General features: G+C 37.3%; 1 protein-coding gene across 1 annotated transcript; it reads right to left on the bottom strand.

The window, feature by feature from the left end:
• Positions 1-14,746: 14,746 nt before the first annotated feature.
• On the bottom strand, positions 14,747-18,096 carry LOC129738320 (uncharacterized). The gene is made up of 3 exons (XM_055729502.1): positions 17,966-18,096; positions 16,444-17,910; positions 14,747-14,798 (listed from the first exon to the last, which is right to left on the bottom strand). The coding sequence occupies exons 1-3, from the start codon at positions 18,094-18,096 to the stop codon at positions 14,747-14,749; spliced, it is 1,650 nt and encodes a 549-aa protein (XP_055585477.1).
• Positions 18,097-22,859: the final 4,763 nt, after the last annotated feature.

Raw genomic sequence — 22,859 nt, 5'->3', positions numbered from 1 at the left:
AATACTATAACGATCAACTGACTGAGTTCCAGACAAACGTCATTCGCTTTTATATAACACTTTCTCATCAAATCCTCAAGAGGATCAACTTCAATGGCTCTGTCATGAATAATTTGACTATCTTGGACTCTGTAAATTTTTTTAACAGGAAATACCAATCGATGCTGCCGCTCACCCAAGGATTGAAAAACCCATTCAAACGAGCGACGGAGCCTGCATCGCTCCGATTTTTGCTCATTAAAATGCCCTGGAACGCGAATGAGGTGTGAGCGAGAATCTCCTGTTCTCACGAATCAAGCCTGACCAAAACGAAAACACGACCAACGCTCCTGATTCCTTTTTGCCTTGCTTCCTTCTCCGCACACAAAATCTAGCATCGACCCGACGATTGCGTAGCAGCGAGCCGATTCATGAAACTTATTACCAACCCGCTCATGAGCCGTGTTAATAATGGTATTATTCTTCCCGTGGAAAAATGTTCGTCCCTTTGCAAAGCTTGAAATTTCAATTTTTCACAACTTTTTCATTTCTCTTATATTCAAAGAAGGCTTATGCTTAAGACATAAATTCAAGTGAAGGCAATTAAAAAATTCCAGTCAAAATCGAGATCGAATAGCTTCTGAAATAAATCTTTAACGAAAATATAAATACCTGATCGGATTCAAAATTTTAAATCTAAATTTGCCGAATTTATGATCTATAAGTCTATGGATAAATTAACACTTCAAAGAGTTAGCGTTCTTTAGTTAGACCAAGCCCACCGCAAGTTGCTATTTCGGTCGGTATTTTAGATGTTTTGATTGGTTGCGTTTTTATCTACTTACTTATTTTCGCACCCATTGTTGCCATTCAGGTTGATATTTGTGTTTGTTTATTTTCTGATAGCAACGACCGGCTGCGTTGCTACCGGATTACTACATTAAAGCATCCGGTGACAACCTATTGCTCGAATACTATTTCTCGAATCAAGTTAGCAGCTGTTGGTGCAATGATGGGTTGATAAATATGTTGCTGAATGTACTCGATTCGAGGTTTTATTAGCGGAACTCTCTATTCCGATAGCTGAAGAAAAATATAGCGAGAAAATTAATTCGCTATCCGAAAGTTAGCGGACTAATTAGCAATTAGCGGATTAGCGTTTTTGTGCCGGACACTGATTGATTGTTAAAATCCCAGAAAAAAAAGGATGATTGATTGAAAAGTACGGGTTTTACACAACCTTATTTATATTTTTTTGTTTTGGTGCAAAACTGATCCATGTTTTTTTTGCAGAATTTTTTAATAACGTTTACATGATTAAATTTGAAGTTTTATGTTTGTATGGAAAAAAGGAATTTTGACGTTTAGACGTTGAACATTACTGAAAAAAAATCCATACGATTTGTTTTTTTCATTTTATCTTTAAAAAAAAAAGTTATGGAGTAAAGAAATAAAGTGGCCCATGATACCCAACTCTCCCATACGCCATAACAAAGGTTTCGATTTACTGAACATTTGGTAATTTGTTCTGCAAAAACTCGTTGATGAATTGATAAAGAAGTTGGAGGGCCAAGTTGATACGTTTAAAACTTGGGCAAAAAAAAACCTGGGATGGATGACGGTTTATTCATGTTCATCGTCACAGCACCATCATTGTGAAATTTGCGCTTTAGATAACTTATACTCTAACAACAAATTGTTAGGCTTTATATTAAAAATCATCAACTTTTTCTTAATCACAATTTAATTTAGTTTTTCTTCATATTCTTTCTTTCCAATTGCATTCATTCATCCTTCAAAGGCAACCCAAATGAGGCTAAAATCTTCATCAAAACTGGGCGTTTCGGTATTTAAATTGAACTCATTCAGAGCCAGACTCCCAGCCCAGTCAGCTCTCGTTTGCCAAATTCAAACCTAACCCTAAAACCGTCTGGGCACTGGGCAGCTGCACTTTGCAGCCTGATGCTGTGTCTGCTGATCTGCTCCAGTTTGTGCCGAATTCCATATTGGTTCAGCTCCGGCAGATTCCATTTCCAATTCCAACTAGGTTGCACATGGGTAGGACGTCTGGATCGGGATGACTGCTGAAAACCAGCCCGTGTGATTAATTTATTGGATCTGAATGGAATCGAACCAACAACGTCTTGGGAGATTTTTTTTATTTCTCATTTCCAAGTCTGGTGGAAATCGAGAGCGATCACGGAAGGGTTTTTGTGCGTCTAATTTCCGTTAAATTTGTGGGCTTGATTAACTGGGCTGCCCTGCTCTTCTGGAGGCGGGGGAGGAAAGGGCGTTATAATTTCATGGGTTTTTGTTCCGATTTTTTGGGAGAAGGTCAGTCCGAAAATTGGGTTAAGAGAGTGAAATTAAATACCTACAACAACGTACAACTCCAACTGAATTCTTTGTCTAGTTCAAAAGCTATCAGATGGATAAAAAAAATCCATACAATTAAGCCTATGAAAACCGGTGTTTTTCTACCCTGTGTGATCGACTTGATACACATTAAAAGGGGCATGCCAATCGAATTAGAGGGACAGCCTCAAATGGACCGGTGCCTGATCCCCGGACACTCACTTAAACGGCTTCTTCCAGCAAAAGAGTGATAATTGGCGCTGTGTTATGAAGTGACGGAGCAATAACTTCTTTTGCCAGCTCCTTAAGCGCGATATACTGTCAACTTACCGCCAAAGAAGGGGCAGCAGTTAAGCTAAGTAATTTACAGCGTTTACGTGACGGCCCCAAGACAGGCTGGCATAGCGGCGGGACGTTTGAGAGATGAATGTAAGCTGAAGATCTCCGTGCGAAGAAGTTTTCACTCACCACCTCTGATTGCGTTAGGTTATTGCCGATGATTGACAATTTCCGTTTTCCAAATTTATTGATACATTGTAGAGCAGGCATGTCAAACTCGTTTTAAAGTGTGCGGGCCGCATTAAAAATCTTTCATTTCCAAAAATAATATTATTTCCTCTCGTAGCAAAAAATAATCTTTTTAATATTTTGTGACAGGAAAGCCAGCTATACTATACTATACTATACTATACTATAGGGAATTTTGTGATAATTTAAGACGGGGCTACGCGGGCCGCATTGACCAAGGCCGCGGGCCGCATGCAGCCCGCGAACCCCCTGTTTGACATGCCTGTTGTAGAGGATTCTTCTTCTTCAAAACTTGCAGGATGCATAATGAAAAATGAAAAAAATATTATGGAAAACAGTGGAAAAAACACATGCAACCAAAATAAAAACGTTTTAAAAAAAAATAAAATGGTTGCAATTGATGTGCTTCAAATTTTCCTTTTCAAATTTTCTACAGGGCCCCTTCTCTGTAGTTAATGGTCTGTAAAATGTCCTGATTTTAATAAAAATATCTTAAGGGGGGGGGGGTAGGGTCTAACGGGTATAAAAAAAACACCATTTTCACGATTTTTTGCTTGAGCTATCGTTCAAACAAATGTATTCAAATTTTTTGCATTATACAAAGCATTGTTAAAAGAACATTTAGTATTTTTTTCGGAGAAAAATATTGAAAAATGAGCCAGTGACGAAGCATTTTCGAGGATGCCTTTTAGAAAACAGGATTTGCGGTGGACACTGTATCTCAGCACAGAATCATCTGAGGTCAAAAAATCAGAGCAAAATATTTTTAATAGATGTTTTTCTGTACCCCAACGTTTTTATTTAACTTAAAAATTTTTTTATGAAATGTTTGTGGCTGTTTGAAGTCAAAACTACGATTTTTCACAAAAAAATCCGCCATTTTTCACCTGTAAAATCTCCCCAAAGTAAAAAAAAAAACAAAAAAGAAAAACGTTGGGGTCTGGTATTTTATATGTAAAAAATATGTTCCAAATTTGAAAAGAATCGGATAAGTAGTTTTCAAATGGCGATGTCCACGGACTTTAAAAAAGTGATTTCGAGAAAAACGCGTTTGAAGTTTCTGCTCTTGCTTTCTTGCAGTATTAGATAGGAGGAGATAAAGGCCTATAATTTCTACATTTTTGCTCCAATTGACTTGAAAATTTGACACAACATTCTTTAAATGTTTTACAATAAGAAAATAAAAAAATAAAAAAATCGATTTTTTGAAAGTGTTAGACCCTACCCCCCCTTAACACTAAACATATCGACACTTTGTATATACCGATTCATGCCGCGAGGAGCGATCAAATGACGGTTTATACTGCATTCACACAAAACTCTCTTGTTCCTGAACCCATTTCTACAAAACTTATAGTTTGGAAAAGCTAATAACGTGACTCAAAAAAGTTTCTCAGACAATTTTCAGCTACAATCAATAATTTTAAAGTTATTTAAAGTCCAAGACATGTTTTATGAAAAAACATGCATGTTAGGTTTGAATTTGGCAAACGAGAGCTGACTGGGCTGGGAGTCTGGCTCTGAATGAGTTCAATTTAAATACCGAAACGCCCAGTTTTGATGAAGATTTTAGCCTCATTTGGGTTGCCTTTGAAGGATGAATGAATGCAATTGGAAAGGAAGAATTTGAAGAAAAAATATATCAAATTGTTTGAGACAAAATTGATGATTTTTGAATTTATTGTTAGAGTATAAGTTATCAATAGCGCAAATATCACAATGATAGTGCTGTGACTCTCATCGAATTCAATGTTCATTCAACATGAATGAACCGTCATCCATCCCAGATTTTTTTGCCTGAGTTCTAAACGTATCAATTTGACACTCCTGACAATTACTTATGTATTTCTTTACTTCTCAACCAATCTGAATAAAATTTATAGCACAGACTAATATTTATAGTTCGGAAACCATGTCACGAAACTGAAATATGATTTTTAGATAGGAGGGTGATTTGCCAATTGTTGCACAGCTAAGCACATGATTTTGGTTTTTATGCTGTATTTCAGTAATTTCAACCGAATTCACTCGATTTTTTTGTCGATTGCACTCATACAGAATTTTTTTTAACAAGATCCAAAAGTTCACATATTCGAAAAAAGTGACATTAAAATTTAAAAAATCATTCAAAACGGCTTGTCTGTGCCCAATAGTTGCACAGGCAAATTTTATGTCGTGCCTAATGTTGTCAAATTTTGTCCAATGGTAGCACATTGTACAAAGCTTCTTAAAGCTCAGCAACCATGTGGTCGAAAAGGCTGATAGGGTAATGGACTTACTTCGGACCAGGAGACCTATTTTGAACCACATTAAGTGTCCGGGCTTCCACAATATTTGCTAAAAAATTTCATGTTTTTCTGTTTTATAAGAGAGCTAGACAAGGTGGTCCAAAATTGGTCCGTTACCCTATATGATACGAAGCTTATTATGAAAACTTTTTGCTCAAATAAAATCCAATTTAGAGACGGCCCCTTTGAGGGGTCTTCGATTTAAACCGTCCAATGCACAACGGGAAAATTTGGACCCAAAAACGAAAAAAAACGAAGCCGCCGGTTTGAGAGTCTGGAACAGTGCTGCAAATTTTCAGTGTCAGTGAGAAATTATCAGCTGACTTTATTGCAGTGTATAGGTCAGTTCAATTCCAACTAGATTCATACGAGAATGAACTGAAAGCTCAGTCCTGAAAGCTCTCTGCACACTTATTCACCAATCGGCAACATCGGTGCTTAGTATACATTCAGGCTCTTTGCAGGTTCATGAGGTTATCCAATCTTTATTTTCAGTTTCAAGCGAACATTGCTGAAAGTGAAAAAAGCTTCCTTCTATTATCATTAAGTTTAATAGAATGGTGACAAAGATTGTTCGACTCGCTAGACATTCGCAAATTTCAGAATTACTGCTGAGATCGCTATTTTTGAAGGATTCTGATAAAAATACGTCTGTTTCAAATGGTGTGAAGAGGTGGGAAGGTTTAGAAATGAGTGTCGGGTTGGCGAGACGAACGCTGGCGAGGGAGCGTGTAGACGAATGTGGGGGACAAAATTATGACAAAAAGTTGGCAATAAAATGACAAAACATGACAAATGTGGTAAAAGTATGACAAAATTATGACAAAAAAAATCTGACAAATAGGAATGAAATTTACAATACAATGGGAAAATATTTACTAACACAACTCTGTCGAAAATATGACAAATCTGATTAAAATGTGACAATATTTTAACAAAAATATGACAAAAAAGACAAAATCATGGCAAAAAAAAGACAAATTTCGTAAACAATTGACAAAAATATGACAAATATAACAAAATTATGACAAGCGCGGTAAAAATATGTCAATAAATTGACAAAATCATGACATGAATTTGTGAAGTCAGACAAATTTATATATTTGAAAATTTGATATCAAAAGAAAAAAAATACGACTATGTCGTCAAACTATGTAAAAATTTGACAAAATGATTAAATATTACAAATCTTCCAGATTGTTGTCATTTTTTAACCACATAAATAATTTTATTGTCAATTTTTTGTGATAATTTTGTTTTAATAATAAGATTTATGTCATAATGTTGTCTTATTTTCATCACATAACACATGTTTTTGACAAAGTTTTCTCGAAGTTAAATCATTTTATTTTTAAATTTATGTCGTTTTTGTCAGACTTTGTCATAATTTAATAATTTTGTTGTCATGTTTTGTCATTGTATTGTTAATAATTTGCTTCATTTTTATGCTTTTCATATTTTTATCAAATTTGTCACATTTTTGTCTCATTTGTCGGATTTTTGTCTTATTTTTGTTATGTTTTGTCATTTTATTGTCAATTTTTTATCATATTTATGACATAATTGTTTGACTGATGTCATTTTATTGTCAAATTTTAGTCATATTTGTCAGATTTTTCTCATACTTTTGTCAAAATTTTATCACGTTTTCAACATATTTATCACATTGTGTAATAATTTTGTTATTTTTCGACCTCATTTTATCATATTTTTGTCATTATTAATTACCATAAATTCAATTTTTTTTATATACATCCATCCTCTTGTCCCCCTTCAAGTAAACGTATAGTCTCAGCGATTTTCAATTCGCGTTTTCTTTTTGAACCCCAATTCATAATTTGCAAAAATGGCAAAAACAAATGCTTACTGAAATTATCAGCAACTTTCGCTGACACTGATTGAATGCTTAAGCTGCAGTCACTGATCAAAAACAGTAAGTGACAGAAATGCCCAAGCGAAAGACGCTTTCGTAGCTTTCGAGTGAAACAAGTTAGTTCGGGTTTACGAGTGAGCTTTCTACTGACTGATAGACACACTCACACAGCTTTCTGTAGGCACGAGGATGACAGAGCCGGTCAGAAGCTTTTATATTTGTTGACTTTTCTATTCCGTTCATTTCAGATGAAGCTTTTTACACTGATAGAAAATCACAGTCAGTATCATTCGTGCTTGAAGATAATTTGCAGCACTGGTCTGGAATATCATTTATCACACGTGAAATTTCCTTGCTTTGCTTGCTGGAGCTTTCAATAATTTCATTACATGTTTTTGAGAAGGTTATATAAATCAACAAACTAATTGGTTATGCAAAGCAGTTAATTGCGATTTTTCATATTCATCTTACGCTTTTTAAGGTTTCAAGATAGTAATCAAAAACACTAAAATTTTACATGTTTTTGAATTTTTTGTATGACATCGAATATCATTTCTGGGGTACAAGTTAGGTTTGGTTTTTGTTTTTATAAAATAAAGACTTTTTTTTCGACTTTTCAATTTGTTACTTGCAACTTTTCACTTTCGATTTTTGACTTCAGACTTTCGACTTCCGCTTTTCGGCTTCCGACTTTCGATTTTTCGATTTTTTGACTTAACGACTTTGCGACTTTTATTACTTCTCAACTGTTCGACTTTTTGACTTTCGCCTTTAGGATGTTGACTTTCGACGTTTGAATTTCGATTTTCAACTTCCGATGTTCGACTTTTAACCTTCGACTTAAGACTTTCGACTATGACTTTTGATTTTCGACTTCTGACTTTCGATTTTAGACTTCAGACTTTTGACTTTCGACACTCGACTTTCAACATTCGACTTTCGACTATAACTTTTGAATTTCGAATTTTGATTTTCAAATTTTGACTTTCGACTCTCAAATTCAGACATTTGACTTTTCACCTTCAACTTCAGACTTTTGACTTTTGACGTTCGATTTTCAACATTCGATCTTCGACTATCTTTTTTAAGCTATCGACTTTCAAAGTTCGATATTCGATTTTTGACTTCCGACATTCGACTTCCGACATTCGACTTCCGACATTCGACTTCCGACATTCGACTTCCGACATTCGACTTCCGACATTCGACTTCCGACATTCGACTTCCGACATTCGACTTGCAACTTTCGACAGTCGACTTTTAACTTTCGACGTTTGTTTTCGACTTTCAACTTTTGACTATGACTTTCGATTCTTGACTTTCGACTTTCTATGCCAGACATTTGACTTTCAACTTTTCGACTTGCGACTTCCGATTTCCGACTTCTCGACTTACGACTTCTGACTTTCTACATTTCAACTTTTCGACTTTTTGACTTTTAATTTTCGATTATTGACTTTTGGCTTTTGACTTTTGACTTTCGACTTTCGAATATCAACTTAGAGTTTCAACTTTCGACTTCTTGACTTTCGACTTTGGCTTATAAAATTTTGGCTTTTGACTATTGACTTTTTACTTTAGACATTCGAATTTCGACTTTCGATTATCTACTATGAATTATCGACTTTCGACTTTCGACTTCGACTTTCGAATTTGATTTTGACTTCGAATTCGACTTTCAACTTTCCACGTTCGACTTCCCACTTCTGATTTTCAATTTTCGACTTTTGATTTTCGACTTTTGACTTCCAACTATCGTTCTTCGACTTTTATCTTTCGAATTTTGTCTTTTAATGATCGATTTTCAACATTCGACTGTCAACTTTTATCTTTTGATTTTCGACTTTTGACTTTTATTTTTCTATATTAGACTTTCAACCTTCGACTTTCGACTATCTACTTTGAGTTATTGACTTTCGACTTTTGGTAGGTTTCGACTTTCAACTTTCGACTGTGGACTTTGGACTTTAGATTTTCGACTTTAGACTGTGACTTTTGATTTTGATTTTCGACTTCAGACTATTGACTATCGATTATCTATTATGAATTATTGACTTTCGATTTTCGACTTTCAACATTCAACATTTAACTTTGGACTGTTGACTTTCAACATTCGACGATCGATTTTCGACTTTCAACTTGCAACTATGATTTTTTATTTTCGACTTTCAGCTTTTGACTTTAGACTTTTGACTTTCGACTTTTCGACTCATGATTTCTCGACTTACGATCTCTGATTTTCGACTTTTTACTTTCTGACTTCTTTACTTCTCGGCTTCTCGACTTCTTGACTTTCGACTTGGTTTTTGTCATTTCGTCTTTCGACGTTCGAACTTCGACTTTTGACTAGCACGCTAGGGGTGAATGAAACCATTGTTAAAATCCCGAAAATAAATAAATTTAAAAAAAAAAGACTTTTGACTATTTACTATGAAATTTCGACTTTCGACTTAGGCTTAAATCTTTCGGCTTTTAGTTTTCACTTTTCAACTTTTAACTGTCGATGTTCGACTTTCGACTTTTAAGGTTACATATTTAGCATTCGACTGTCAACTTTTGATTTTGACTTTTGACTTTTGAATTTCGACTTTCAACGTCCAACAAACTTTTCGTAAAGAAAACAGATTCGAAAAATGTTTTATTCTGACGTGAAATTTCATTTGCCGTAGAAGGAATCTTAAGGTTTTGTTTAACAAATAGCACAAAAATCGCGCGAAAAAAAACAAGAACGGTTAATACTGTAGTTAGATGCATATTTTACAGTAGACAATAACTTTAAAAGCTTCATTCATCAGTAAACATTCCAATTAACATGATTCAGTATTATTTTTGGGAAAAAGTTAAAAAAAAACAGATGAAATATTTAACACTTAAGTCATTCTGTGCAACAATGGGAAAGGGGACAATGATTGTCAAATCACCCTATTCTTCTACAATCATTGATTTTAACGTTATTCCAAGTCGAAGTAAAATTTTGAAAAGACAGAGCTCAGAAAAAGGCTGTATATCAGTTATCAAATGCTAGAAAACTACCCTGATTGTATTATTAAAGAAAATTTAAAAGTTAGGTATTGCAAACATAGTTTTCACTTTTTTCTTTATTCCATAACTTTTTTTTTAAGATAAAATGAAAAAGACAAATGGTATGGATTATTTTCAGTAAAGTTTAATGGCAAACCGTCAAAATTCATTTTTTGCATACAAACATAAAACTTCAAATTTAATCATGTAAACGTTACTAAAAAATTTGCATAAAACATGAATGAGTTTTGAACCAAAACATAGTTTTTTAGACCTCAGAATTTGAGAAATTTAAAAATGACTCCAAATCGACTCATTCTAATGGTACGTGGTATAAAAGTGTGAATATTAAATTGCTGGAAAACGTTAATAAAATATTTTAAAAATGATGATTCAATATGATTGAGATATTGTCAGCAGATACCGTTTCCTCACTCTTCTGAAATTGAAATGATTTAGTGTAGATAAATGAATCCTGAAATCCAGAAGGACATCGAAGAATAGGCAGACCCAGAAATTCGTGGCGGTGAAGTCTAGCCGCCGAAATTTGAACTGTCGACGAGAATTTTGACCGGAACCAAGTAAAGACGCTGGCTCCGGATCGTCAACTGTAGAGGTCTTTTACCACGGCCCTATGCACCGGAGGATCGGCGAGGTAACATTAAGTAAGTAAGTAAGATAAATGATAACAACACGCTTCAAGAAAACAACAAACCTGTTAACACACAGCCTACTTCTCTGCATAAACAGGCCCAAAGAAAGCTATAAAGATGCAACTAAAATATGATGGACTCAAAGAATTCCATTTCTGGAAACAGAGCTCGAAATTTACTGCAACTGTTCTAGTTGACGAAACCGGACTTTTTTTTTTGTTTTGGTCACACAGTGTTTTTGAAAAAGGTGAATGTTCTCGGAAATATGTTACTCATGATTGCATCGAACCTCAGAAACGTATATAAAGCGTGGCGCATCGTTGAGATATTCAATCTAGTTCAAACGGTTCGATTCAACGAAAACAGCGATGCATGGTTTATTGTATATTTTGTGGGTTGGTGTGCTCGGAGCGGTCGTCAATTCCCAAGACTGGTGTCCTTGTATTACGACCAGTGTGTGTTACAGCCAGGGTCTTTATTTAAACGCAGCGTACTATCAAAACCAATCCCCATGTGCTGACCCTACAAAGAGACGCTGCTGTGGTCGCACCAATTCTATGTATAGTGAGGACGACGCTTTCATCGAAGATACGCTTCGGGAAGGAAAGGAGGAACGCTTCGATGAGAAACTCGAAAAAGCTTCAACTGCTTCACCTGCAAAGGATAACGTGCAACCCGTAACTGTTGTTCCGCTTATTAAGGAAACAACCAACCACTCTGATGAAGCCACCATTGTAATTGATTTGGCAGAGGCAACGACTGTAAAAAAGGAAGAAAACGCAACACAACAACTCGTTAAAGCGGAGCGAGATTCCGTTGAGACTCCCTCAAAAATTGGTTCTACAACTTCGAACCACCGAGTGGTCCCGATCAGAAAAAGTCTGAACAATGCCGAATTCAGAAAACGCTACCTCAGCGCTAGACTAAACAAAAGGGCGTCATCCTCTACGAGTAGCAACTAGTTCGCGACTGCAAAAAAATTAACCAATATTTTACCTACAAAAAATTTAAAGTTTCTTTGAATAAATTTTCATTTTACATTATTTTTTTTCGTATCGTTAAATTTTAATAAACTTATACAACTGTTGATTGTATCAGCTCTTTAAAACTCCGAACGTTTAAGCACCGATCACACTGACAGGACACTTAGAACAAAAATTCGATCATATTGTGGCTAATTTTTTTTTGTCAAATTTTGCAAGGTTCACAATAGGGACGGTAGGTGGCGAACCTACCATTTTTCCAGTACAAATGCTCTGTAAAAAAAAAATACTTGTACTTGTTTTGCCCGATTTTATCGTATAAATTGCCTATTTGTTTTGAAAATTGGGTGACTAACTGGCAAAGCATTTCTTCCAATCGATCGATGCGCACTCTGGAACGATATTGCGTACTGTTGGAAAAAATATCCAACAAACGGAATCGAATGTCCTGTCAGTATGGTCAGTGGTTTGAGTCTTTCTTGACACTGCACCCCGATCCTATTCACCAACGTATCCGTCCAGCCTACGCCACCTTCTGGATACTGGGTTCGCCGTAGAATCGTGCGAGCTAGTGGTTCATCTTTCGCCTCCACGCACTCCATTCTCCTGCACGCCGCCAAAGTTGGTTCTTAACATTCGTCGCTCGAAAACTCTGAGTGTAGGAGTTTGAGGTCATCGGCATACGTAAGTTCTGGGTCGTCCAGGAGAGTGAGTACATTGTTAAACTAGATGACGAAAAATATCGGTCCCAAGTGGAGCACTTGAACAAGCGGAGAATTTTCTTGTTAAGTTTTTTTTAATATGTCTTTTTTTTTAATGCACCGTCTTTTCGCTGACATTTGGGATACTGCAACATTCCCGGCCGACTGGATGCAGGATATCCTCGTAAAGGTCCCAAAGAAAGGAGACCTAACAGAGTGCGGTAACTGGCGTGGCATAACTTTGATCTGTACAACCCTCAAAGTACTCTGCAAAGTGATCCTGAACAGGATCCAAGAGAAAATCGACGCTACACTCCGACGGCAACAAGCTGGATTCCGATCCGGACGATCATGTGTGGACCACATCACAACGCTACGAACAGTACTGGAACAAATCAACGAATTCCAGGACTCTCTTCTGCTGGCGTTTGTTGATTTCGAAAAAGCATTTGACCGACTGAACCACGAAAACATCTGGGCTGCTCTTAGACGACGAGGGGTCCCAGAGAAACTAGTCCATCTCATCGAAGCACAGTACGAGGCATTTTCGTGCAAGGTCTTGCACGACGGTGTCTTGTCCGAACCAATCCCGGTAACTGCTGGAGTGAGACAAGGATGTATTTTGTCACCGCTGCTTTTTCTCATCCTAATGGATGAGATCTTGACTGGATCGATTGACTGTAGACCAAACCGAGGATTGCCGTGGAATCCTTCAGCCATGGAGCAACTGAACGACCTTGACCTGGCAGACGATATTGTTTTGCTCGCCCAAACACAACAAGACATGCAGAGCAAACTCGACGACCACACCGAAAGCTCCAAGGCAGCAGGTCTCAAAATCAATGTCGGAAGACCAAGTCGATGGAAATCAATACAGAAAATCGTTCCAATTTCGTGGTAGCTGGACAACAGGTTGAGACAGTGGAGTGCTTCCAGTATCTTGGTAGCCAGATTACGCCTGATGGTGGTACCAAGAAGGACATCGAAACCCGGATCAGAAAAGCCCGATTTGCGTTTGCGAGTCTCCGAAACATCCGTTGGTCACGCCAGATCTCTCTACGAACTAAGATCCGAATCTTCAACTCAAACGTCAAATCCGTATTGCTGTACGGGAAACTTGTGTGAAACTTGGTGCACATATGCGATGACGACGCGAAAACAGCAAGTTTTTGTGAATCGCTGCCTGCGGAACATCATCCGCGCTTGGTGGCCTGGCAACTGGATCTCAAACGTTGAACTTCATCGCCGGTGTCATCAAAAGGCGCTAGAAATCGAGATTCGGGAACGTAAGTGGAGATGGATTGGGCACACGCTGCGAAGAGATGAAAACGAAATTTGCAGAGAGGCGCTTGACTGGAATCCAGATGTGCATCGAAGAAGAGGCAGGCCCAAAAACTCGTGGCGGCGAAGTCTAGCCGCTGAAATCCGCACAGTTGACGAGAACCTTGGCTGGCAGCAAGTGAAGACGCTGGCTCCGGATCGCCAGCAGTGGAGATCTTTTATCCCAGCCCTATGCGCCGGTCAATCGGCGCTGGACCCTTAGGTAGGTAGGTAGGTTTTTTTTTTAAATATGTCTTTATTCGTACCAATTCATCATTACATTTATATTACATTATTACATTAAATTAGGTGTTCAGTTCAATAATGAACTGTCCAGAGCCCTATAGTCTACTAATCACTAAAATTTATTTATTCTACTTAAATTTGCTGAGCACAATCAAGTATTTTTTTGTAGGAGAACATCATGTAATGTCAAAAATATTTTAAACTTACAACTAAAAACTAAAACTATCCTAAAATTAAACTAATTGTTGTTAATTGTTTATTGTTTATTTGATACAAAATCATCTGACATATTTAGGTGTCTTAATGATCTACTTAATATTATTTGTACATTACATGATATTTTTCCTAATTTCTTAGTTGGTCACTTAAGTCAGATTCAATACGGCGTTTGAAAGTTGAAATGGAAACATTGAAGTCGAAGACAGCATAATAACGTAGAAAGCATATTTTTGCGGAACGGAGAGGGTCGTTACTGCCATATCGCGTGCTTCTACACTCAGAAAAATACTATTATATATACCATAAGATTCTCTTATGAAGTGGAGCTATAAGAAAAATCTATGAAATTCATAAGATTGTCTTATGAAGCGAATGAATTCTTCAGATGGACACCTGCTTCAATGAGAGGTTATTGCTTTTCATAAGAGGGTCTTATGGAAGCAGAAAATTTTACGTTTGAAGAGAAAATATCAAGTTAATTGATGTTAAAACGATCAGTTTATTTTCTGGGTAATTTGTTGTTTTTTTACAATAACATCATGATCACCATAAGCAGTACATTAAGGCACGGTTCCAACAGTCATTCTGCCGCACCCGGTCCATTGAACTTATCCTTTTCGCCGGTCAACATGCTGAAAAGTAAACATAAAAATATGTGTTTACGTTAACAAATAATTTGAACGTTCACAAAAAATTAAACTTACTATGTAGAATAACAAAATAACTTTCAACTTTGAAAAAAAAAACTGATGGCTCCACAACTGTTTAGGGTTTGGTACAACGACGAGAAAATGACTGATGGAATGAAAGTGTTCATTATTTTTTCACAATGCCGCTTCTGCTATTTTTCATATGAACTTCGTATGAATATTGAAAGAATTTCATAAGACTCTTATGAAAAATTAGTTTGGACGCAAAAAAGTGGTTCATAAGATGTATCTTATGAAACTTATAATAAGATTTCCTCTGAGTGTAGGTTCCAGGGAGAGCAAGTTTCTATTACGTAGGGTTCTTTCTGGAGCATAAATATTACAGCGAGGTAGTAGCCAGGAGCAGTCAATTTCGTTCCGAAGAACCTTTGCCACAAACAGCGATTGACAGATGGAACGACGATCCGACAGCGTATGAAGTCCAAGCAGAGCACAACGATGAGCGTATGGCGGTAGGTTTAAAGGATTCTCCCAAGGTAGTTCACGAAGAGCATAACGAACGAACCGACGTTGAACTGCTTCAAAACGCGCTGTCCATGAAGCTTCAAAAGGCCACCATACTAGGTTCGCAGATTCCAATGTTGATCGCACCAGGCAACAATACAGAGCTCGCAAGCAGAGTGGATCAGTGAATTCTTTACTCAAACGTAGGTACAATAAATCCAAGCATTCGGTTAGCTTTCTCGAGTACCACAGAGTAATGCCGCTTAAAAGTCATTTGACTGTCCAACAAAACGCCAAGATCCTTTATCTCCTCAACACGATGCAACTGCTCGCCCAAAATATCGTAATTATGAATGAATGGATTTTTCCTACGCCCAAACGTGATAATACAGCACTTCGCAACGCTCAAAACTAGTAAATTATTGGCGCACCAGTTTACAACTGTGTCCAAGAAGCGTTGTAATTCATAACAGTCAGCTTTACTGTTTATGACTAAAAATATTTTTAAGTCGTCCGCGTACAGGAGAACTCCACATCATTACAAAACAGCGTAAACAACAAAGGACCCAAAATGCTGCCTTGGGGTACCCCAGACTTTGGAATGAAGTCAGAAGATTCAGCTGAACCAATTTTCACAGCCAATCGACGATCTCTTAGATAGCTTCTGATCCACGCACACAATCGTTCGGAAAATCCCAATCGATGCATTTTTTTCAGAAGAATATCGTGGTTTACAGAATCAAATGCCGCGGAAATGTCGGTATATATCGCGTCGATTTGTTTGCCAGCATCCATGTTTGATATGCAAAAGGATGTAAAAACCATCAGGTTTGAAGTTACAGAGCGTTTAGGAAAAAATCCATGCTGGTTCTCAGAGATCCAGTTCCGGCAAGCCGAAAACATGACATCGTTGACAATCCTCTCAAATACTATCGAGCAGGCAGCTAGCGATGTGACACCACGGTAGTTAAGAACATATTTTTTGTCACCTTTTTTGTAAACTGGGCTCATTAACGATTTTTTCCAGATGGTAGGAAATTTTTGCTGTTCTAGAGACTGAGTGAAAATGCTTGTTTGAAAATGAGGTTTCACCAGTAAAGAGCAACACTTTTTCAGTACGCACGCCGGTATGTCATCCTGTCCGGATGTCGTGGAGTTTTTCAGATTAATTATTGCCTCTAACACCATTTCTTCGCTCACAGCAAAAACATCCAGATCCAGCACATCGATGGGTAATCGTGTTACTGTGGCGTTCAATTGACTAGCGGTTGGCGATTCGACTGAAAAAGCACTGGCGAAGTGCATCGCAAAAAGGTCGCATTTTTCGTCAGCTGACATGGCAATACGATCATTTAATTGGAGTACAGACTTTTTCCGTTTGGACTTTACAAATTTCCAGAACTTTTTTGGATTGCGACGAAGTTCAGTCTGAGTACGATGCACATAACGACGATACCAAAGTCGGTTGTATATCCGGTAACATTTAGTAGCCGCGTTCAATTTGATTTTCACGCATGGGCACCTGGAGTTACTAAACTTCCGTAGCAATTTCGATCGTGTCTGTTTCAAACGCTTCAAATGAGCATTAGTCCAATGAGGTCGAAGAGGAGGCCGCACCAGGGGTACGGATTTATCAAAAGCGTCATCAAGGATTGCTTTAAATATACAAACAGCCACATCAACGTCAGTACAACTTTGGATTTCAGACCAGTCAGCTTCAGATAGAACACGGTTCATAGTATCAAAATCCGCCCGATTAAAATAACGGGCTGATACATCGAAATCTTTAACAAAAGTGATAGGATTCGGGAAGAAAATTTCAATTTCCAAAGGAGGGTGATACACGTCTATCGGCACAACGAAATCACTGGCTTCGATAATGGGGCTGATCGAAATAGAATCATCTGAGAAAACCAAATCCAGCGTTCGGTTTTGAGAGTTTCGTATCCAGTTTCGTTGACTAACTCCATTCAATGTCGTTCCATCCAATAGTGTAGCACTAGCAGAATTTATCATGGAAGAAGATTCCAACACCATGTTGTTGCTCTGTCCCGGAATCCAGAACAATTGCGGTTGGTTAAAGTCACCAAGAAGAATTACATTACATGCAGGGTGTTGTAGTCTAGCATCTGATAATGCCTCAAAATGCAAATCGATAATTGTACAATCGTAACTTTTTTCCGGCGGTACATAAGCTGTTCCGATCAAAAATGAGCCGTGATCATTTGACACTCTCACCCACAAACTTTCTATGCTATTAGTATTAAAAGCTACGATTGATGAGCTAGGCTTGCTTGAAACCGCTATGAGGACCTCACCACCTCTACTACGACGACTATTGGCACTACTTCTGTCACAACGAAATACGTTATAGTCAGAACCAAATAACTGACTTGTCGGTACGGATGAATCGAGCCAAGTTTCGGTGAATGAATAGATTTCGAAACCGAGCTCTGATGAAGCAACGAAGCATTCAGTGATTTTGAATTTCAATCCACGCACGTTCTGGTAGTACAGCCGCAGACCATTACATGAATTAGATGCGTCAATTATTTGTCGTGATGTGTTCCGATGATCGTTGGGACGAGTTCTGGAAGATGAGAGGCAGTCACTGAACGCAACGGAAGCTGAAGAAGGGTACTTGCCTGACTGCACAGGCTGGAGAGCCCCATTGCCTACATCGTACCCAGGGCCGGGACGACTGTTGACGCTGGCTGGAAACTGCGCGACTGGGACGAAGGGCTCTGGGGCCTCCCTTGTGCTTGGTTCGTTGCATCACGGTAATCCAATCGGCGAATTTACAGCAAAATTTTCAGTTGAGCGAACATTCAATTCATCGAGAGGTCCTTTTACAGTCTTCCATGCATTCAAGCGATAATCGAATACGAGAGGTCTGGAAGGGGTAGAGAGAACGAATCTCTGCGATGGAAGACTGCATCGATTTGCCTCTGAAGTTGGAGATGATTTTGTTGGCCATCTCTTCGATCGATTCAATGCCCGCAATCCGATGCCAAGGTGGAAGCCGCAAAATCATTTTCAGAACCTTGTTCTGAATCCTCTGGATGGCTTTTTTCCTCGTCGCGCAGCAGCTAGACCAAATCGGAACTGCATACATTATCGCTGGTCGGAACACCTGCTTATAAATAAGCATCTTATTTCGCAGACACAACTTGGATTTCCTGTTGATAAGAGAATAAAGAGATTTAGTGTATTTATTACATTTAGATTGAATATCTTCAATGTGATTTTTAAAAGTAAGATTCCGATCGAGTGTGAGTCCCAAGTACTTCACGTGATCAGACCATTCTAATGAAACCCCATTAAAAGTTATGGAATGATTTTCATTAGGTTTTAAAAAATTTGCTCTTGGCTTATGGGGAAATAAAATAAGTTGAGCTTCCAAACGTTAGGAGAAATTTTCCACATTTTCAAGTAATTCAAAAAGGAATTTTAATTTTGTTGCAATCTACTGCGTACCACCCGAAATTTCGACCTTTGGCTGAAAGCAAAGTATCGTCAGCAAATAATCTTCTACCTTTTCCTTCTGGTACCGTAAACTGGGGGAACTTTGATCACAGGGGTAACATTGATCAGACTAGTCAGGTTTTAGAAAATCAATCATTAAGGATTGATTGAATAATTTACCTTTAAACTTATAATTTATTTAAACAATATAAACATTGACGTACATTTCGTATACAAACTTTTATCATTAAAAGTTTTTATTTTCTCTAAAATTAAAAAAACATGAAGACTTGCAATTTATGATTTTGAAATGGTCTACAAACAAACACTTCTACAGACAGTATGAGCTTACAAAAAGCCAAATGAATAGTTTCCCAAAAAAATTCAACGTTTCAGCTTTGTGTACATATAGTTTTTATGTTACATTATGATTATTTACACGAATTATTTGAATTTCAACAGAAAAACTCCCATAATTTATGGAATGTTTCGGTTCATTTCAGCTACAGCAGTAAGTCAACACAACCTAGAAAATGCACACCAACCATTGTCCCAGCCCTAACCTTGTTTAATTCAGTTGTTTATTTTGTCGTTGTTGGTTTAGTTTGTTGAAAAATGCCCCGAAAATACACCAGAAAACCCGGAACAAGGAAGTATTCCGATTATTCCAAGGAGAAATTAGAGGAAGCAGTGTTGGCTGTAAAAATAAATAGGTTATCTATCCGTGAAGCTTCTCGGCGATTCGATATTCCGTATGGGACGCTGTACAACAGAACCAAGGATTTACATATGAAAAAACCTGGCACTCCTACGGTGTTGACGCTTGACCAGGAAAATGAGCTCATCGAAGTCATCAAAATCGCAGGAGAATGGGGATATCCACTAACCGGAAAAAACGTAATGAAGCTTGTAAACCAATTTTTGGCTTCCAATAACATCGAAACCCGGTTTCCAAACAACATCCCGGGAAACGATTGGCTGTATGGTTTTTTGACGCGGAACAAGTCCAAGTTGGCGACGCGTTGGTCGCAAAATATTAAGCGAAACCGTGCTAAAGTTAGCGAAGAAGCAATCCATCTGTATTTCGATCACTTGGAACCAAATCTGTGCGACGTCCCTCCGGAGAATATTCTGAATTACGATGAAACAAACTTCAGCGACGATCCGGAGAACACGGTGGTCATTGTGATGCGCGGGCAAAAGCATGTCGAAAACGTCATGGATGTTTCAAAAACATCATATTCAGTGATGTTTGCTGGATCTGCGGACGGTCAACTACTGGCACCATATGTGGTTTACAAAGCTCTCCATTTGTATCCGACTTGGGTTGAAGGAGGACCGAAAGGATGTCGCTATAACCGAACCAAGTCCGGTAATGATTCATGACACGGTAAATTTATTTTGGAAATAATATTTTGATTGTTCTTTTTCTAGGTTGGTTTGACAGTGTTGTTTTTGAAGACTGGTTTTCAACGGTAGCTTTGCCCTACTGTAAAAGCCTGAAAAACAACAAACCGAGAATTATAATTGGTGATAATGTGGCCTCACATCTTTCACTCCGAGTCATGAGATTGTGTCTGGATAACAATATTAAACTCATTTTTTGCCTCCTAACTCTACACATCTGAGCCAACCATTGGATGTAGCCTACTTTCGACCATTAAAGCAGATTTGGAGAAAAACTCTTGAAGGTTGGAAACTTTTCCACAAAGGAACTGTTCCAAAAAACGTTTTTCCAGGGTTGCTTAAGGAAACGCTAGACAATCTTGAGAAAAACAGCAAGAAAAATATGAAAGCTGGATTTAAAGCATGCGGCATTTATCCACTTGATAGGTCAGCAGTATTGAGAAGAATTCCTTGTGTTAAAACGGAGGCCAACAGTTCATTTGCTGATAATTTGGTAGAACTTCTCCAAAAAGAAAGGTTCGACATAAAAGAACGTGCTATAACCAAAAGACGTCGTTTAATGGAAATTCAACCGGGAGCTAGCGTTGGAGAGGAGCAATTACAAATGCTAACAACTATGAACATTAAACAAGAGATAGACGACAAAGAAAACCAACCGTTCCAACCAGAACCAAACACCAAGAATAAAAATCCTGCAAAAAACGTGCTACCCAAGCCAACACTGTGAATAAAAGAAAAGTCGATACAAATATTGCTGAAACAAGCAAAAGTTCGATGAGCAAGTCCAACACAGGAAATAACCTCAAGAAAAATAAAGTTCGCGTTTAGAGTTAAGTTTTACCAAACCATTTCATCTTTTTTTAACCGGGAGCTAGCCTTAGAGAGGAGCAATTACAAATGCTTTAGGAACATTAAACAAGAAATAGACGACAAAGAAAACTAATAGTTTCAACCAGAACCAAACACCAAGAATAAAAATCCTGCAAAAAAAACGTGCTACGCAAGCCAACACCGTGAAGAAAAGAAAAATCGATGCAAATATCGCTAAAACGAGCAAAAGTTCGATGAGCAAACTCAACACATGAAATAACCTCAAGAAAAATAAAGTTCGCGTTTAGAGTTAAGTTTTACCAAACCACTTCAGTTTGGTCACAGTCGAACTATCAAAACTTTGAGTAAATAATATTAAATAAAGAATCTTAAACTCTCACTCATATCAAACACTTACAAAATCATTTCCACTTGTATGAGAAATTTTAACTTAAGCTCTTTAAAACTTTAAAAAGCCATTGACTATTATTGATTTCAATTTCCTATGTTTATCTAAGCATCTTTTGATACAAATTGAATGTAACAGTTATTTTTTGTAATGAATTTATTTTAGATCTGAACTTGATTTTACTGTGATCAAAGTTACCCCGAAATCAACAAACTGACTTTCTATTGAATTTTCATTAATAAAATCCAAATGCGTTAAAAAATTTGAAAATCATGTAAATGGAAATGTGTTACACACTTCAGTAACTATTTTAAAAGCTTTAGTCATTAATAAAACTGAATGCATTTAGAATTATACTAAAATGATTAAAAAAAAGTGATCAAAGTTCCCCCAGTTTACGGTACATCAGGAAGATCAGGAGTAAAAATATTGTATAAAATTGGCCCAAGTATACTGTCCTGAGGGACACCAGCTTTAATGGGTGAATTTTGATAGCTCACTTGTAAAGTTCGGCTAATCAAGTGATTTGGAATAATTTTAGTGAGATATATAGGAAAATCAAATCGAGCTAATTTAGCTAATAAACCTGTCAAAAGCTTTTTCAATATCAAGAAGAGCAACACCAGTTGAATAACCTTCAGTTTTGCTAGCGTTTATCATATTAGTTACACTCAAAAGTTGATGTGTAGTAGAATGCCCATGACGAAAACCAAATTGTTCATCAGGGAAAATAGAATTCTGATTAGTGTGTATCATCATTCCATTCAAAATAACTCTCTCAAATAGTTTACTTAAATTAAAATCACTTCGAGCATTACCCAGACCCAGATAAGAAACTTTTCTGGAAATTTTGGGATTTTTTCTAAAAGCAATAATTTTTGCCCTAACGGGACAGTCAATAGAATTCGAGGAATGATTACCTGCGCAATTCGGGCACCGCAGCTTAAAGGAAGCGACTATGATAAATGAAATAATGCAAAATTCATGATGATATTTTTTTAAGACATTTTAACCTCAGAGGTCATTCGGGTCCGAAATGCGAAAAAAGTTTCTAGAGTGTCCCATTGACACTCAACAGCGAATAAACAATATCATTTGTAACAAGTGTAGAATCGCATTGCATAAATTTGGCTGATAAAAAATAACGCATTACTTCACTAAGTAAATATGTATGTCAATAATCATCAGCACATCACAACACCATCAATATGATAAACCTATGTCGCTATGCCATGATATCCAACATCTGAGTACCGAACCACTTTGATGTGACAGTGTGGTGTTGTGGCTTTTGGGTCTGTTTCTTTACTTCTTCATCACTTCTTCCATCAACGTCGCTCGAGATGGTGTGGCTGGCTCTAATCTTTGGCATTACGGTCATTTGAATAGGCCATAAAGTGTCATAAACCAGCAACAATCTCGGGCAGCAAAGCTGGATCATAATTTGA

This window comes from Uranotaenia lowii, chromosome 1 (assembly GCF_029784155.1).
Source record: "Uranotaenia lowii strain MFRU-FL chromosome 1, ASM2978415v1, whole genome shotgun sequence".
In the NCBI taxonomy this organism is placed as follows: domain Eukaryota; kingdom Metazoa; phylum Arthropoda; class Insecta; order Diptera; family Culicidae; genus Uranotaenia; species Uranotaenia lowii.
This window is presented reverse-complemented; position numbering and strand designations above follow the sequence as displayed.

Coding starts and splice junctions, on each gene's coding strand:
- LOC129738320 (XM_055729502.1), bottom strand. CDS start 18,096: ATGCAACGAACCAAGCACAAGGGAGGCCCCAGAGCCCTTCGTCCCAGT. Junction 17,911..17,965: donor TCTCCAGCCTGTGCAGTCAG/GCAAGTACCCTT, acceptor CTCATCTTCCAG/AACTCGTCCCAACGATCATC. Junction 14,799..16,443: donor GGACAGGATGACATACCGGC/GTGCGTACTGAA, acceptor TTTACTTTTCAG/CATGTTGACCGGCGAAAAGG.